The sequence below is a fragment of the Pelmatolapia mariae genome, linkage group LG6, assembly GCF_036321145.2.
Source record: "Pelmatolapia mariae isolate MD_Pm_ZW linkage group LG6, Pm_UMD_F_2, whole genome shotgun sequence".
Classification (NCBI taxonomy): domain Eukaryota; kingdom Metazoa; phylum Chordata; class Actinopteri; order Cichliformes; family Cichlidae; genus Pelmatolapia; species Pelmatolapia mariae.
In genome coordinates this window covers 42116653-42135317 of record NC_086232.1, presented here as the reverse complement: position 1 = coordinate 42135317, position 18665 = coordinate 42116653, and the positions used below count along the sequence as shown (strand labels likewise).

Below are 18665 nucleotides of genomic sequence, written 5' to 3'. Positions count from 1 at the left end.
GACTATTGTTTATTCTAACCAAATGCCAAAATGTTCTGTTTATTCACTGGAATGTCATCATTTGATAACTATGACCATGGAAATACAGTGGATAAACTTAGCCAGAATTCCATGTGACTCACACATACAGTCAATTACAGTTACAGATGCTCCGGATCTCAACTCATTATGTTTATAAAACACACCTGTCCACAGAATCAATTATCAGTTTCTTCCATTGCAACCTGTCCACCAACTCTGGGAAGACCAGAGAGCTGTCCAAGGACATCTGGGACAAGATTTGTAGTATGACCCAAAGAACACCATCGCAACAGTCAAGTACAGAGGTGGAAACTTTATGCTGCGAGGCTGTTTTTCTGTTAAGGGCGCATGATGGCTTCACCACACAGGAAGGCCAATGGATTTGACCATTTACCTTAAAATCTTGGATGAAAACTTGCTTCCCTCAGTCAGAACCCTGAAAATGGGTCATGGATGGGTCTTCCAGCATGACAATGACCCAAAACATACCACCAAGGCACATTGTGTGTGCTTGGGATCACTGCCATGCTGAAAACGTGAAAGCATATCAGATGCTTTCCAGCTGGTATTGCTCTGTAGATCGAAATCTGCATGAAAAATTTGGAAATCACTACAGTTTAACCAGGTGGGCATTTTTAAAGTGTGTGCTGCTGATTTATATACTCTAGACAAACTATAGTAATCCAATTGCTTTAATTTACTGCGCAAGCTGGTCTGTGGTGTATCATGAAAAATGAGTATTAGTCAGTTCTTGTGTTTACCTGACATTATGTAGATGACTCAAAGTGAGGTTTTGAAAGCACTGTTTTCTGTTTTCTAACAGAAGGTAAAAACTGTACCAACATACCAAAGTCTGTTCAGGGTTTTTGTATGTTTGATTTTTAAATAACCTTGGAAGTGTGAAATTTAATGAACAGACCCACAAAATCAAATTTAGATGTACCATCTCGAATCAGCCTAACCTTTATGACTCTGTATACAGGCGCACTTTTCTGAGAGTTTTAAAGTTTGATATTCTTTAAAGAATTGAGTCCATCAGGAAAGTGAAAGGTGCAGGGTGGCGTTTCCTGTCATCACACGCAGTGAACAAGCTCTCGATGCTATACATTGTCACAGTGAATAGAATATAAATTCACAGTATTTAGTGGAACTAAGATACAAAATACTTGATTGTTTCTTTAACATATCACAGAGAAAGAATCTGTTTTTACTCTGACACTTGCTGACACTCGGTATCATCGCAACACAAGGATCAGCTTGTTTCAACACTTTGCTGAAGCTACATGAAGTTAAACATTCAAACCCACGCTGCTATATTTTTATGGCTGCAACACTACATCAAATGGAAATGCTCTAGATGTTTTGTGCACGTCTCCCTCGTAATTCTGTCTGACACGCAGTCTCTCTTATCGCCACTGGAATTTCAAATCAGTTCTGTGGTTTGGAATAAAGCTCAACAGCAGAGCTGGGAATCCAGCACAGTAACCATCAAGCTACTGGTGGATCTTTGCACACAGGTGAAACTGTAAAATGATGCATTTTTCTGTGTGTGATTTAAATTGAAGCTTTTGTTACTATTTCACTTTGAAGCTTTGTCGCCATTTAATTTTTGCAGTTCAGTTTCAGGGCTCTTACACAATTATTCACACAGAAGCTTTACATTTTTTTTCCTTTTAAATAAAGAAAAAAATCAAAAGAAGAGATGCCATGCACTGAAAACCTCTGATGATTATTCTTATTTGTGCAGCACGAGTTATGGCCAGCAATTACATTCAGTTTTCTGCAAACTTCAGAAAATTGGTTTCCATCTAGTCTGAGATTTGGCTCAATTACAGAAAATTAAGAGATTCTTCATTTTTGTTTTCATGCTATTAACCGTCAAAATTCTCTCCAAACAAAGACGTGCTTCTGTCCCAGCTTCTGAATTCTTAAGTTGACTGTTGAGACTCTTTTTCAGACATTAATATATACATCCTCTTTCCTAAATGGCATCTGCAAATATTACATCAGACTATAGTCTGAAATGAGGCTGGTGATTTAAGTAAGGCTACACTTGTAACAAGGCTGGTCGAGGTAATTTGCCGGATAAGACCACCAGCTCCACTGGCAGAGATTAGTGACTTTCATGTGAGGGATTTCTGATGCCCACAGACATTAAAACCAACCGAGGACATTGCTGTTAAGGCTCGCCAATTAACAGATCTTTCTTTCCTTTTCCTTTTTTTTCAGGCTGTGAATGTTTCATTAATTCACATTATGAGATCTTTGTGAAAATTGGTTTCACTTATTCCTGCGAACAGAGCTGGGAGCAGCTCAAACCCCGGTATTAAAAACATCAGAAGTATATAGAACCGCGTTCGGTCCCCTTTGACCAATTTGTTGTGTCAGGCTCTGCTCTGCTTGAGGCTTTTCTGAAAATGTCATGAGCTCATGTAGTGTGATAAGCTTACCTCCATAATGAACTCTCAGTCACGCTGTTGAGGTTGAAGTCAAATAGTTTGGTCAGCATCAGAATCACCTGCAAAACAAAAAAGAGCGTTGCAATTAGCGGCCTATGCAGACTTATTAATCCAGTGAGTGGTGGCGTGTCAAACGGCAGCAGCGTGACACCAACGCTTTGAGGAAAAATACAGTTTGGCAGAAGCCATAAGTCATACCCCCTCTACCAAGTCAGCCTCAGACCCTAATTTTTATGTGTACTGAAACACAGGTCTATGTTGTGACTGTATAACATAGACCTGTCACAGAAAAAGTCCTGGTGTGTTCTTTCTCTGCCTTCAAAACCAAGTTCACCTGCTGTGCAGCCTGCCTTGAGTTTTGGGTGCGTTATGCTAGCAGATGCTAATGTAGACTCCAGCTGATGAGCGTTAGTTAGCTCAGTTCAGACTACAGTGACATCATTTGAGGATAGCTCACTCTTCTGGTGTTTGCTTTCCTAAAGAGCAGGAAGAGGTGGGAGTCTCCACTTCTGCTCAAGAGGTTCAGGAGAGCGAGCAGTGAAAAAAAAGAAACATTTCTGGGCAGTGAACGCAAGCTCTCTGCAGCTTTTCAGAAAATACACATGAATCCGTTTCTTTTCACATAGTGGCTAAAAGCAAATACTCAATCTGACCAGGACGTTTTGCAAACAGCCAAACACAGCTTTTGCATGTTGTGCTGGTTAGCAGTTTGACTTTATAGGTTGGAACGATGTGCTCAGGAGATTGTGATTGCAATCTTTTCTCACTCACTTCCTGTTGTGCCATTTGTCTCCCGCAGATGTGGCTTGAAATCGGTTTAAATTAGAAGAGGAAAGCAGGGAGTTTCTCAACAGAGCCCATGCTATCTAAACTACTCCAGCCAATAGTATGATTAACTGCTATCACTAAATCACTTTATCAGAGCATTTCCAAAATTAAATCCATCCATCCATTTTCTGCCATTTATCCAGGTTTGGGTCAGAGGAGCAGCAGTCTAATCTCTACCACCTCCTCCAGCTCTCGTGAGATACTGATGTATTCTCAAGTCAGCTGAGAGACATAATCTCTCCAGTGTGTCCTCAGCCTGCCTCATGAGGTCTGCTTCTAGCAGAACTTATCCAAAACACCTCACCGCTTTTTTTTTGCCGTGACTACCTTAACTGCCCCCTTTCAAGCCAGCCTGAGCCCAGACCCCCTTAAGAGGACACTAATTTCTGTCACTTATGACCCTGATCGTCTTTGTTCAGTCACTAGCAGCTGGTAAAGGTTGAATCATAAGTAAATTAAGAGCTCTGTGTTCATGCATAGCTTTGTTTTTCCCACAGCAGGCAGCTAAAATATCAGCATCACCACAAACGTTCATTCTCTTTGTGGAATAACCACAAGACACCTGATCTCCTTCACCTGACGCAGTAACCCATCACCAAGCTAAAGTTGTGACTTTTCTGCAAACCTCATTCTAGCCATCACAAACAGTGAAGCCAACCATAACTAAATTGCATTTCTCTAGGGCGTCCTCAGTCTGCTTCATGAGCTCTGCAGACGTCTCGTGTTTCCTGTATTTCCTTATGAACAGAACTGGGAACAAAGGGCAGCCCTGGTGAAATCCAACAGCAAGTGGGAGCAAGAGTCTGACTCCCTGAGCAGCCCTCAGAGCACAGCACACCCCAAGAGATGTGGCCTCCAAGTGCATACAACAAATGGAAACTCCAGCATGTTATTTGTCCCATCATGGACGATGAAGATTCTTTTTCACTGTAGCCTTGAAACAATAACCGAAACTTGGAGTTTTGTTTTCACGAGATTCTTTGTGAAACACGAGGTGTCGGCTTTGGAAGCGTACATTTAAATGTAATTTAATTTCAACACCACCCATATGTGTGAGCAGCTTCTTCTGTACACGCTGCAGTTGCTTAGCATGATCCTATCTAATTGTTTCAAAGTCATTACTTAATCGCATAAGGCTGATTCTAAACGCCATAAATATTCCTTATTCCGTTCAGACCCCGGAGGTGCCGGCAATGAGGAAAAGTGGGTCAGCTAAAGTCTGGGGGGAAAAACAGATTGTGAGTTTCCGTGCTGCTTTACTTCTTTTACCCTTTGAGCAAAATGTGATGTTTCTGCCTCTGTTTACTTTGTGACTGGAGGTATATTTGAAATGGATAAAACTCAGAAGAGGCAGGAAAATGTTCTCAGGGAGCGCTGCGGTTTCACTTTAATATACTCTGTTTTTTAACAGTTGTGCTGAGTCCTTCCTTTTCCATTATTTGTCCTTTTGATAAAGCTGTGTATTTTGCCGTGACCTTTCCATTATCAGATAACCCCTATGCATTGTGGGTAACCCAGGGCGCAGCAGTCTAGTTATATGAGGTGGGCGATTCTACCGGTTGTGTATATCTAAATATCTATTCACGTAGTGCATTGTTTGCGACGGCCTGGTTCATCCTTATCTCTGACTTTGCTGTCGGGGATATCGGCTGTATGTAACGCTAACATAAAGAACTTAAATCTGTGTAGTTTATACTTGTTGCCTTTAAGACATACCACACTGTGAGAGACCAATATCCAGCCGATTCCCCTCGGCCTGACTGCCTTTGATACCTCCGCACTGCCTGTTACGGAGGCAACAGCTGAACCGCCGAATGACTTGTGTGACTTTGTGAAACAGCTCCACCAGCATGGGGTTCCTGTGAGTACAAGCAGAACAGATGCACCTTGGGTAGGAGAATTACATCGCGAGGTTGGGGCTCCTGTGATCAGGCTTATTAAGTATGCACTAACATCTGCAGCCCCCGAAACACTCGAAACGTGCGGTGCACTTGGCCGACCCGCGGCTGGCGGGGTTTCGGAGTTGAGGATGTGTTGTGGAAAATAACCGTCAGGACAACAACTAGTAAAAAGGCATTGATTAAGAGCGGTTCAGGAAGTGGCTGGCTGTTTTCAGTGTGGGGAGAATTAGCCCGGGGAATGAATAACCTTAAATGTCCGGACTAGACCTTTGCATGCTAATGACTGACCAAGTCCATTTAGCTGCCCAGCTGGAGGCTGAATTCACAACCGCGCCACACAGTTTCGTTCTTTCTCTGTACTCGCTCTCTTTATTTCCTTTCGTCTTCACATCCCAACACTGTTTCTGTGTAGGAGAGGGAGAGAAGGGGGGAGGTGAAGGTGAGGGTAATGATGCAATTATGTTTTTAACATCTCTGAGCCACTTTGCTGTGTGTTTGTGTGCGCACCTGGTTTCTGGGGGAGGTGAAGGAAGCAGTTAAGCTTTTACAACCCTAAGTCATCCCTTGTGACTTGTGTACATGTTTGCGCATGCATATTTGTGTGTATACACGCTGTGAAAGGTAGAGCTCTGGACTCTGGATGGAGTCCTCTAAAAGGCTGCAGTAGTAGCCCGATGACTTGGCTGCATTAGTTGAAGGGCAGTGTGCGTACAGGCCCTTCTGTCTGCCACATATGGAGACTGTGTGGGCTGTCATCAGTGAGCGGCCCTGTCAGATGGGCTCCCACTGGAAAGTGCATATGCTCCATCACTGCCTGTGCCAATTAGGCCTGTGGGCTTCTCCTACTGTAAATACTACGATGAGGCAAGTCTCTTCTCCATCAAGGCCAGAAGAAACCACCTCTGCACAGACACGCACTAACTTCTGACAGTTTGGAGAAGTGCAGGAGAGCATGAAGGCATCAGAACGAGATGGGACATAGCTGGTGTTACAGCAAGAATCAGTGATTAGGAAAAGCTTTAAAACAAGCTTCTTGCAGGCTCACGCTCACGCCTTTGCAAAATACTGTATCGTGTCTTTTACAATGTCGTTGTATACTCTTTTGGACAGGCGGCGGTGTCACAAATGTACAGTATGTGTCCCGTACAACGACTGGAATGATGTCCACTGATGAAACATTTGCTGCCATATGTCAAGAATATACAATAATGTGGCTTCAGGATCACCAGCCATCCCTGCCTGCCCGACTCGAGATAACAAGACAAACAGAAACAGCATTGTTATGGTGGGCGCTAAAGCTAAAGCAGCAAGCTGTAACTTTTGCTCACTGAAACTAAAACAAGAACAACAGCTGAGCTAATGTCACGGGCATGAAGCTGCTCAGCTTGTTGCTGTTGACTGAACAGAGGTTTTTTGTTTGTTAGGCCACTTAACACTGACCTATGAACCTTTCAAGCATTAATAAGCACCTGGTTCATCAAGGGATGAACCAGTGTTGTGTCTACATGTAACAGACCAGTTAGCAAAGAGCCGATTTTGTTACAAAACACCTCATTTGTTCTCATTTCTTTTGTTGAATCTATGCCAAAGAAATGCAACAGTTTGACAGGCACAAAATGGTGTTTTTGCACCAAGAAGGTGATTCCCAAAGTGCTATTAGCCTAAAAACTGGCACATCTAAGTACAGTGTGCAGTGTGTCCTGTGTGGACCAAAGAAAAAGTGGCAGGCCTAAAAGACTACCTATACCCAGTGAACAGTATCTGAAAGTCATATCCTTAAGAAACAGGGAAGAAAATCCAGCAAAGACCTGACACAGGAGCTAAGAGATTCATCTGGACCTTCAGATTGATCTACTGTCAAGCAGCCATTCTTAATGAAAGGAAACACGGAGCGAAGGCTGAGGTATGCCATATTGTAGGAGAACTGCAGGGAAAATATTATTGAGTGATAAACCCAAATATGCAGCTTCAAAATCGTTGTCAGTATGTATGTAGGAGGTCAGCAGAGAGGTACAGCAGTGAGTGTCTGCAGCTATTTGTAAAACAAAGAGCTCTGAAGCTCCTTCAAGAGGCCTGGAGAACTGAAGACTTTTAAAGAAATAACAAGAAAGCTGCTGAAGACAGTTCAAGCTGTGCTGAACAATAAAGGTGTTCGTACCAAATACTGACTTCTCATTAGAACTGTAGAAACTGTGTAGGTTTGCATATATTTCCTCTTTTGTTTCATTAGATATCATATAGCACAAAGGGGATCAGACTAAGCAAACAGGTGTGTCTGTCTTCAAACGGCATCACTGCAGTTTCCAAAAGGTTACAGTTTTACTTCAGCTCAGGGCTGAACGAAAACAAAATAACTCGTTTCTTTGTTTCTTTGGCCATAATCAAACCATCAAAATTTAATTTATCCTTGGCTGAAGTCCAAAAATTGCGATAAACTCGACAAGCTTCCACTGAAGAACAAAGTTCAAAGAAAGAAACGAGTTTGTCTCTCACAGTTGTTCAAGAAGGCCTTCAGACGTACAAAGAAAAAGTCCAACAATATTAGTCATGCAAAGGGAAGCTGTAGCTGGAGGTAAGGATCAGTAACAACTGTGTCTGTGCAAAGCTTTAGGTATTTAAAATATCTCCCTATTATTTCTTTTTAATCAAAAGTATGCCTTTGCTGCTAGCAAACACTGTTATCTCCTATACTGTTTGGTAATTGTCCTTGGATAGAGGAGAGAAAATATCATCATGGATCAGAATTCCCAAACATGCATATACAAACAACAATTACCGTTTCCTGGGGCGTGAGAAGGCAGAATAAACAAATATGAAATGCAGAGCATTAGCACATATTCTGAAGCTTCCAAAAGATGGAAATGTGCTGCGTTCATGTTCTGCAGGGCATTATGAACTATTTGTTTTTCTCATCTCAGTTTTGTAATCACGTGAGACCAGATTTCTCCAGGGGACGGGTCCTTGTGCACCGTTTCATTACTGCGAAAAAAGATGATTCGAGCAGAAAACATACACATTCGGCTCGACAAAAGTTTGCTGCCACAGAGACGCATTTAAGTTTCCTTTTAATCTACAAATTAATTCTGCAATGAAGACTCGGGGAGGAAAAACAGCACAATACACACACGAAAAGATGTAAACAAGTTTTACCTGCCAACATTTGGAGATGCCTCAAACTGTCAGGCTCATGGGGGATCACTGAGTCAGGAACGCGCCTCTCTGTGGATTAGCCTGTCACATCTTCCTTTGGAAAATGCACCACTTGTGCCTATTGCTAATATAAAAGTAAAACATGCCTGGGAAACATAGTTTTCAGCTGCTTGTCACAAATCTAAAAATAATGCATCTTCATCAAGATCAGAATTTATCAAGGCCTGTGTGGCAGCAGTTCCCAGGGAGGATATATACATATACACACACCACTGCATGCTAATGTTCACCAACCGGGGGATGCTTATCAGTAAATAATCAGTCTTCTGTGGTCTCATTTGACCTGATTTCTCTCCACCATGACACCTAGAAGCTGTAGGAAAGTTACACAGTTAAATTCATATTTCCTGCTCTTTTTTTTTTTTTTTTAAGATATCAGAAAACGTGCATTTTCTATTTTCACTTCCATCGGAGCAGATTATTTTGCGTGTGCTGTTTGCAGAGATGTTTATGGAATACTGAGGAAGTCTGCAGCCTGCTGTTTCATTTGTCGCCTCTTTGATCCCCGCAGACCTGTCAGCTTTGTTTCGTTGTTTCTTTTGTGAAGACGATGATGCAGTCTTAGGGTTAACCACTAGTGTTTTCCCTGAAACGTGGCTGTTTGCAGCCTCTAATTGGTTGTTACCCTTCTTTGCAACTTGCACATTTTCTTTCGCAGCACATCTGATGGATGTTGTGTATGAAAATTAGCGCAATTAAGTAGCCAATCTTTCAAGTGTGGAGCTGCTAATGCATTTGAAGACATGAAAAGGCTTCAGAAAGATATTAACAGGATACTTGCTGGTAATGAGCATTAAAAGTATGCAGTTTCTCTGCATAATAATTGCGCCTTCATGATCTTCTTTTATGATGGGACACACGAAAACTACAAGCCCTCCTCATTTTAAAATGTTCCATTGCATTTTGCTGTGAAGTAAGAGGCGAAATAATGCTGCGCTAACGTATGAGCGATGATTTATCATGCAAAGCCACAATACCCTTACCTTCTCACATCACATGTTCAGTGTATTTGCATCTACACAGCTGCTTTTCTCACCACTCCCATTTGACACAAGAAATCTTCTAAACCAGGAAATGCAAGTAATTGTAATTGTATTTTATTAGAAATTGTGATTATTTAATCCTATAGAGAGCTTAGCTGGGATTGCTGGTAAACTGCCAGTGGATGCTGGACTTGGCTGAAGCTGCCCTTTGTTACCAATTCTGTTCATAACTTTTATGGACAGAATTAGGTGCAGCCAAGGTTCACTCTTCAGTGACCTCAGGATCACGGCTTTTTTGGGGGGAACAATGTGCTCCACAAATTGCTTCGGCTCACACTGGGACAATTTGAAGTGATGTTCAAAGGAGCTGGGATGAATTAACGCCTCCGCGTCTGAGGTCATAGTTCACGACCAGACAAGAATGGATTGACCACTTCAAGCTGGGAACGCCCCAAGTGGATGATTTCAAGTATCTTGGGGTCAAAAGTGATGGGAGTGCCATTTTTCAGTCATGTGGATTTTATACCCGGGCAGAGCCGGGAAGATTTGACCCGAACACGACAGGAAGGTTAAGGCAAAACTGTAGGTAGTGACCAAAAGAATAGGATCGCAGATACAAGCGGCCTCTTGCTCCAAAGAATGTGTGAGCACTCTGCCAAATGCCAGTGTTTAAGCTCCTTAGGTCTGCCAGCAGGTGCTGCTCATCTGCAAGCTGCTTTACAACCCACCTCCTCCACAGGTTTTATTTACATGCCGTTTCTGGGGTTTGTGTTGTCTCCCTTCCCCTGGCTTTCCCTGTATGTACATAGAAGAGAGAGCTCTTAACAGAAGCATATCACCAAATATAAATGATTGTAGGTGAAAATAATCTTTTGATGATAACAGTCTTGACTGAACTTTTTTCTTCTCAGCAATCGTACATATATCATAATCTTATTGCTAAATGGCACACATCTCATATGATATATCTGTGTGTGTGTGTGTGTGTGAAAGCGTGGAAGAAAACCTGCGTTGAATTTGTGTACTTGCATAAGAATTGCGTTGCTGCTGATGTTCCTGTAAAGAAGGCGCATTTAGCCAATAAATCACTGTTTAGCACTTTGTCATAAAGAGGAGATAACGCCTGACACAATTACTGAAAAGAAATTCACGGACATTCGTCCTGCTGATAACAGACGGCGCATCACTCCACGCACATAACAGGCTCACTGTGTTGAATGGAGAGCCGAACAACAACCTTGCCTAACTTGAGAGAAACATCATCTTTCTATGCAGGTCATTTAAACAAACAGAGTGAATATATGAATTTTAATCACAAGTATCGCTTCTTGTGTTGCCCTGGGATATTTTTTATATGAAGTAATAAAAAAATGACTGGATTCATGTAATGCACGAAAGACTATCGACTTTTGGGAAGTTTATAAGAAGCGCTGCAAGCGGTGCCTTGCCCAGAGACAGATGTATTTGTCCCCAAGCGGTATTAATAAAGTACAGTCAGGAGTTTTAATACAACAAAGGTAGAGGTCATGCTGTGAAGAGGCAGCTGGATGCTGGAAAACACAGTTGTGGAAATCTGTCATGTCATCACTTTGAAATCTGTTATCATATGTAGAGTAGATGGACTATAAACACGAGAGGAACTTTACAGCTGAAGGTGATTAATTATTTACATTGGTGCTGTTAGAAGCACCGCTGTTTGGCTAATTGTTTAATATGCTTATAAAGAAATTTATAACAACGTCATCCCCAGACAAGGCGCGGCGGCAGCGGCGGGAAAAAAGAAGAACTCGTCAACTTTGTCAAAGGGAATTAGGCTCACTGATTTTGTGTAATTTCATCCCGTTTGGATGCTTTAGGGCTGGGTAGCTGATGCCCAAGGCAATGCTAGATTAAAAGAAGCTCCCTTAGGACCTGCCTGGAGAGCAAACCGATGGTGGTAACTAACAAGCTCTTATGTTTTCTCCCTTTGTTCACATAATTCAGAATTAAAGATTCCCCGTTCTCATCATTTGCATTTGATTAAAGATGATTAGATAAGCTGTGATAAAAAAAGAGAAAAACACTTCAGAGTGGCTCCTTTTACCTCCGCTGCAGTTTAATCAACATGGACAACAATGTAGAGCTGACATTGACCCTCTTTTGTTGTCGGCCTTCTTCTCCTGTATCATCAAAGCGCCGCATAAATTGCTCTTGCAAATGTTGACATTTTACATTTAATTCATTTGGTGATGCATTTCTTTAAAGAGACACTGACAGTATTTAAAGTAAAGATGGAAAATTAGACGATGATAAGACAAAAGACGATAAGGCTTTTCAGGGAGGAAATTGACACGTCTGTTAAGAGGAATACATCGTAAAGGGATGTAAATTAATCACAGTGGCGACCTTGTCTCAACGCTGCGGTAATGAGATGATCAAGCATCGTCCCCTGGGAGTCTGGACGCCTTTTCCCACATGTTAATTGACAGTTGTATCACTGCCCACGCAATTAATAGAAGCATCGAATCATGCAGCACGCAAAGTAATCTACAGATTGCTTTGCTGCAGCAGAACATCAAATGACGTGACGTGTGCGCTGCGGTCGCTGCTTTCGAGAGACACGTCGTGTAGCCAGGAAGGTCAAAAGCAAATATTCAGACTTCACTCGGGCCGAGATACTGTTGGCATTTGATCCGTCTCCTCGTGATACCATTCCTGACCAAGAATTCAACCTAGCCCACACAGGAAGTCATTCAAGGCCAGGCAGTCGAGCCAGCCGCGGCCTTGGCTCCAGTGTGCGTGTACAAGCTGAGGCAGAACCCATGCTGGCTCCCCTAATGCAGGAATAAATCCAAGGACAAATGAGCAAGTTTGGCAGGACTGAAAGTGAGAGCAAAGCAGGCGAATCAGAGGAATTGAGTCATTTCTCTCTCTAAGTATCAGCTGTAGGTGCTCAGTAGCATCTAACCGCAGAATCAATTTGCAGACGATGCAACGAGAACTATTGATCTGAATAGGTGTCATTACCTGCAGGTTAATGTAGAGGACAAGAGTAAACATGATCAATGTCTATCTGCTGTGGCCTGTCTGCTTGGTGTCAATGATGGGCCTACACTGTATCCTCAGCTCGATACGACTGCTTCTTACACTGCTGTGATAAATCCTTCCAAAAGCAGCTCCTAAAATTAGAATCCTTAGGATATATTCGTTACATCAAACTGCATTTTATCTTTTGGATTCAAGATGTGTTCTGGTGCACGCTGGACTAACAGGAAAGGCTGTGCGCACATACAGGATGTGGGCTGGAGGACAACCGTCATCAAATGCACACATTTATTGTAGAGTCCTTTTAAATAAGGGTAGAGACACTCTGAACTCATTGGTGGTGTTGCGAGTGTATCTCTATTCCAAGGTATTCACATGACACCCACTCCCCCTCTAATTTTGTCTTACACAGAAATAAAATATATAAAACTATATTTCTATAACTCTAGAGCCAGCTTGCTAAAGAAAAATCATTCTACATTGTCATAGTCATTCGGGTGTATTTGGGTATAAAATGTGTCTCATTTGTTGTATCGTGAAATTTCTTGTCTTGACAGTCATACCCACCAAAACCACTATAAACCCCTATAAACCACCTCCTCAGTATGCTCAGTGGGATAAGAAAAGGACCTCAGACAGACGGCCGTAGTGACAGATGTAACTATACCAAGTGATGGCAAAGTCAAGAAGAATGAAAATGAGAAGCTACAGAAATATAAAGGGCTGAGAGAGGAGCTAGAGAAGCTGTGGAGGGTGAAGGCAACAGTGGTTCCTGTGATAACTGAAGCACTCAGAGCTGTGACTCCCAAACTGGGCGAGTGGCTCCTGCAGATTCTAGGAATGACATCCAAGATCTCTGTCCAGAGGAGACCTAGTAACAGCAAAGATACTGCGCAGAACCCTGGAGCTCCCTCTGATAGACGACCCGAGCTTGAAGGATAAAGACCGTCCATATATTTAGTCAAGTTACTTAGAAAATGTCTTTGTTAAGGATATCTGTTAAATTAAATTTTTTTAGACTGTATGAGCATATATCATGGTTATGCACAGAATGAACTGAAGACCTCCGAACTTCCCACTAATTAAAAGAAAGAAACCTTTTTATTGACCTGGACTTTTTCCCCCACAGGCAAAAAAAGACTGTTCTTACTTTTTCTTCCACTCTGGCTTGTGTGTGTGTGTGTGTGTGTGTGTGTGTGTGTGTGTGTGTGTGTGTGTGTGTGTACGTGTGTGTGTGTGTACATGTTTAGACAACTTTGTGAGGACAGAAAATTGACATGCTACTATACTTGTGGGGACTGACAGTCGCCCATCCCCGTCACCTCGAGTTTCTGAGGCTCAAAATGTGGTTTTAGTGTCAGGGTTAAAATTACGTTACGGTAAGGGCTGAGGGTTAGGTTTAGGCACTCTTTTTTGTTGGTTAGGGGTGGGGTAAATGGCTAGGGAAAGCATTATGTCAATGAGATGTCCTCACTAAGATATGAAAACAAGTGAGTATGTGTGTGTGTGTTCAGATTCGTTATTCAATGGCCTTCAATCAGCATGAGTTTAATGGCGAAGGTCAACTACTCTAAAATAGAATAAGAACTACAGGACAGGTGAAACACTTATTCCAAGACAGTTTTTATGAAATAAACAAAATTTCATAAACTATTCAAGGTTTTTTTTTATAGCACACGTACCGTACAAGTTTTTTTATGACAAATGTTTGTTATCACTCTCAGACGAAAAGGACCAAGCACAGGACACAGAGACAAAATAAAATTCCTGAAATCCGAAAAAAAATGAAAAAAAAATAAAAATAAAAAATAATAAACGGAACCAGGTGAAAGGTCCATGAAAACAGCAACCAACTAAAGTTTCCCAATAACACAGAGAAGTGGCAAATCCAACACAAGTGAGACAGATCAGGTGGGACATACAGTTATCAGGAACAAATAACTACCAATGGCACAAAGTAAGACTGACAGCAGTGTGAGTAACTAGACTAATTACCAAATAAAAACAGGAAACTTACTAAAAACCAAAAGCATGACAGTCTGCACATCAGTCATCAAATAAGTAAAAATGATGGCTGTGCTATACTTGCATCTCAAATAATCTCTCTGAAAGAAGAAAGTTTCTTACTTTTTTTCCTCTCACGCTGTGAATCGCCGCTCTCTGTCACTCTCTGAAGCCTCAGTGCTCACTCACCCAATGAAACAGCAGAGAGGGGGAGAAACAGCTTTTGCCAAGCGAGCAAGATGATTTTATGAAGCAGTAAGATGGGCCTACAGTCTGGGAAGTTTTTTTTAGGCCTTTTTGAAAGAGAAATATCTGTAAGGGGATATAAAAAGTTGCTAAATCTAAAGACAAAGTCACTGCTGAGAGAGAGCGATGCCAGGCGTTACAGCAGGGAGGGTTTGGAATTTCTGATTTTAAAAAAGACAAAAACTTGAACCCAACACAAAACCCAAATAGCCAGATATTGCTGTGATGCCTTCATTGCGAAGTTATGACACAGATGCCATCATCGGGTGGGTCAAACACACCATGTCCTTACCATTGGACCACAACAGGCTGGACGCAAACAAGTCAAACTCCTATTAAAATGTAGCTCTAAGAAAATGAAATGAGTCAAGATGCAGGAGTGATCAATGGTTGACCTGCTTCTGCCAGCCTCTCTATAGGATTTAATGGCATCCCTAACACCATCCAATTACTTACCATGGTATCATTTGGGCTTGCACTGACGCCTGGATGCCGTTGGAAATTTCACACTGGACCTTTTCCAAGTTAATGCATAAATTAATGAGGGGCTGTGGGAGGGGGCTGTGGAGTCTATTGCCGAGCAGAGGATTGAGGAGTGAGCTCTAAAATATAGCTCTGCCATGGAGAGAAATACACTGCAGAGTTGGTGGTAAACCATAACTTTCCTGTATGCTATCTGCAACTATATTTATTGCTTACTGTGGCTTCCTATAGCCACAAAACAAAGGCTCAGCTCACTTCTGCTTATTATAAAAGAGTAGATTGAACCAGCAGGATTCTCTGTGGTCAGCTAAAACCAGCAGAGGGAGGGAGTCCTCAGGGAAGCCGGCAGTAGATTGAGAAGAGACAAATTACCAGCTGACAGGTGTATAAGTAGCTTTAAGTTTTTATCAATAATGATTTATTGACCAAGAACGAGATCCATAACAAGGGGAGCTGACCCTGTAACAGTCATTTAATTTTTAGTAACAAAATGAAGGCCTGAACAGATGAGTTTAGGCGTGGATGTTTTCCACAATAACTAAATGACTCATCAGTGAAATGACTGGAAGCTCTGAATAAGACAGCAAACCTTTTACCTGACTAATATTCGCAGCAGTTGAGCTGTCAATTTCAATTCAGATTTGAAATGAAACTTATCCCGACTAAGATCAAACCACAAAGTGAATCTGTGAAAGGTCACCGCCTAATTTGTCAAACAGTTATGAGCAGATTGATTTGTGGGCTTTGACAGTCGCTGTAAAATCTGCACGTTTTCCTCGCAGTAAATGACATTTTCAGATCTTCACTGTGGCTGTGAGAAATGCGAACGGAGAAGCTTTATTGTACTTCACAATGGCGTATTCAGTGAAATGTAATTACTGTTGTGTATCCAGGAGATATTGTGATTAGGAAAGGATGTAAAAGTGCCTAAAGGAGCAAGGGCCCAGCTCAGCATTACAATTCTTTTACTCTTCTCACCATATTTGCCTTATCAGCACTTACATGTAATTTGCCTGATCAGTTTCACTGCCTGCATATTTACCTTCTATAATTAAAAATGGCTCAATGCTGGAGGAGGTAATTGCTAGTCATGCATGAGGCTACACCATAAATGAGGACGTGTATAAAAGAGCATTTGGAATTCATTTTCTGATGGTTTCAGAGACAACAGGCAGGAATGCCTTTGAGTCTCAGGTAGAAGAAGCACTAAAAGTGTCACAAGATACACAGACAGCAGCCCACATCTCTTGTAAATATACTACTTGTGGACAACTGGTCAGTTCTAATGGCTCAGCCTCAACCTGAGCTTGGGTCCATACTGAAATGCCAACATCTCAAAGCTTTGCAGAGATTCAAAGAGGTCTGGTGTTGTGCTAATTGGCTGCTGCTTGGCAGGCTCAAAAATTGGTACATCAGCTTCCTGTGCCAGACCTTTAAAGTTGCATTCAAAAACACCCATGGGCCCAGAGGATCATGCAAACGGATTCCTTCAAGCCAGCTTACAGAAATAGCTTTTAAATCAATGTCAAAAACATTAACTGCTATCAGCAAACTGGTGCAGACTGAACATGACCAGCCCCAACAGAAACCAGTCCACAGGAACGCAATGACTGCCGGAAGAATAAATCATTCAGTCACCTGGTAAGCTTTTGAAATTTATGTCAAGATATTTTGGTTTTATGCCTGGGAGCTGTCATGTCATTCATGGGTTAGTGACATCTATGGGTGAGATCAACTATACTGATCCTGTATGACTCTACATGATAAAGGTTTGTTTCTTTAATGCCTAATGCAAATTTTGCTAAAGGTAGATTTATGGTAACTTGTTGTCCATTTGTGAGACTTTTGAGGGGCGCCATTCCACTTCCTGTCATTCCTGTTGTATAGAAACGGGATGCAATTCAGCCAGCAGGGCTCACCAAATAGTAATCAGTGAATGAGTCTGAACAGAGCTAAACAGCTGAGTTAATTACATCTTCTAACGACAAACAAACAAACTCTTATTTTATTTGAGGTTTTGCAAATACAACATTGGTTTTATATCTGAATTGAAATTAAATAACACTTACATGGTAATGCATGCTGCCTTAATCTCAATCACACTCAAGATAACTGGAAGTTTAAAGCATAGTTATATGAAAGAAATTTGCATGAGGTTTCATGTGTATAAGACAGGGGTCAGCAACCTTTAAGACCCAAAGAGCCATTTGGACCCAGCTTCCACGCAAAAGGAAAACACTGGGAGCCGCAAATACTTTTTGACATCTAAAATGAAGATAACACTGTATATCTTGTTTTTTACCTTTATGCTTTGTGTGAACAAATGAGGTGTGTTGCTCAAATCCATGAAGTGCTACAGAGAAAATTACATTTTATTTATGTAATTAACACATTTTGAACTCTTAAAGAAATATAACAAAAGGAAAAACACCCAGCTGAACTAAAATGATCCATGTAGCAAACAAAAACTGTTGTGAGCCGCCACCCTCATATCGCCTTTGGGCTTTCGGAGCCTTGACCTGACTTTTAAAAAATAATTGGAAAAAAAGCACTATGCTGCTAAAAAAAAATGAAAAATAGATATTTGCAAAATTCTGCTCAAATATGTATTTTACCAGGTTAATGTGTGTGGCGGGGCGTGGTCTGCAGCGCTGCTGCAGGGGAGACGACGCACCTGAGCGGCACCCGCAATCACGCCTCGCCGCCTTAACGTCTGTGCCATCTATGCTGTTGTGTTGGTGTGTGTCGGGCTGTGAGCTGAAAAGCTACAGCCGGCTTTATGCGTACAGCAACCGTGTGTGAAAAGTGGTCAATAAAGAGATGCTGAAAAGCGTGTTCATGGAAACATCGTCGGGTCTGCTGTGATATGTTTACAATGGGACATGTGCTCCCGAACCTCTGCGCACAGCGTCTGCAGACCGGGGCTGTACGAAGTCACTTTCATCTTCACGCAGGACTGTAAGCTGTCATCTGTGAGGCGTGAGCGGTGTTTGTTTTTAACATAGTTCACGGTGGAGAATAGCTGCTGACACAATGTGGATCCGAAGATCCATAATTGGCCTACCTGGGGTTGAAAGTCTCGATAAATGCACGGCGTTTCAGCGGGTACACCGGCTTCCGCGAGTGTGACTCTTACTTTGAGCGATGAAAAAAATAATAGATATAATTTTATTTTTATATTTCAATATCACAATAATCTTCCAATTTAGAACTACAAGTTGAAAAAGAACTAACATAAATAAAATACACTTCAGCTAAATACTTCTAATTTATTTTCCCAAACCACGCGGAGCCGCACTATAAGGACTAAGGCTACGTTCACACTGCAGGTCTTAATGCTCAATTCTGATTTTTTGATCAAATCCAAATTTTTTTTTGTCTGCTTGTTCACACTACAAATAAAATGTGACAGCAAACGCGCTCTAGTGTGAACCCTCAAAGCGGCCCGCATGCGCAAAAGAAGACGTCACACACAACGCGCTCTGTTTAGACCCAGACCAAACAGT

General features: G+C 41.8%; 1 protein-coding gene across 5 annotated transcripts in view; it reads right to left on the bottom strand.

Moving 5' to 3' along the window:
- Positions 1–18665, bottom strand: part of sorcs1 (sortilin-related VPS10 domain containing receptor 1) — a 185280-nt gene that overhangs the window by 101884 nt on the left and 64731 nt on the right. For all 5 annotated transcript variants that reach the window (XR_010094074.1, XR_010094075.1, XM_063477026.1 and 2 more), the window contains exon 2: positions 2472–2539. Coding sequence is in view for 3 of the 5 variants with exons in the window: in XM_063477026.1 (XP_063333096.1) it covers positions 2472–2539 (68 nt within the window). In the remaining 2 variants the exon portion in view is untranslated. The remainder of the gene's footprint in view (positions 1–2471; positions 2540–18665) is intronic.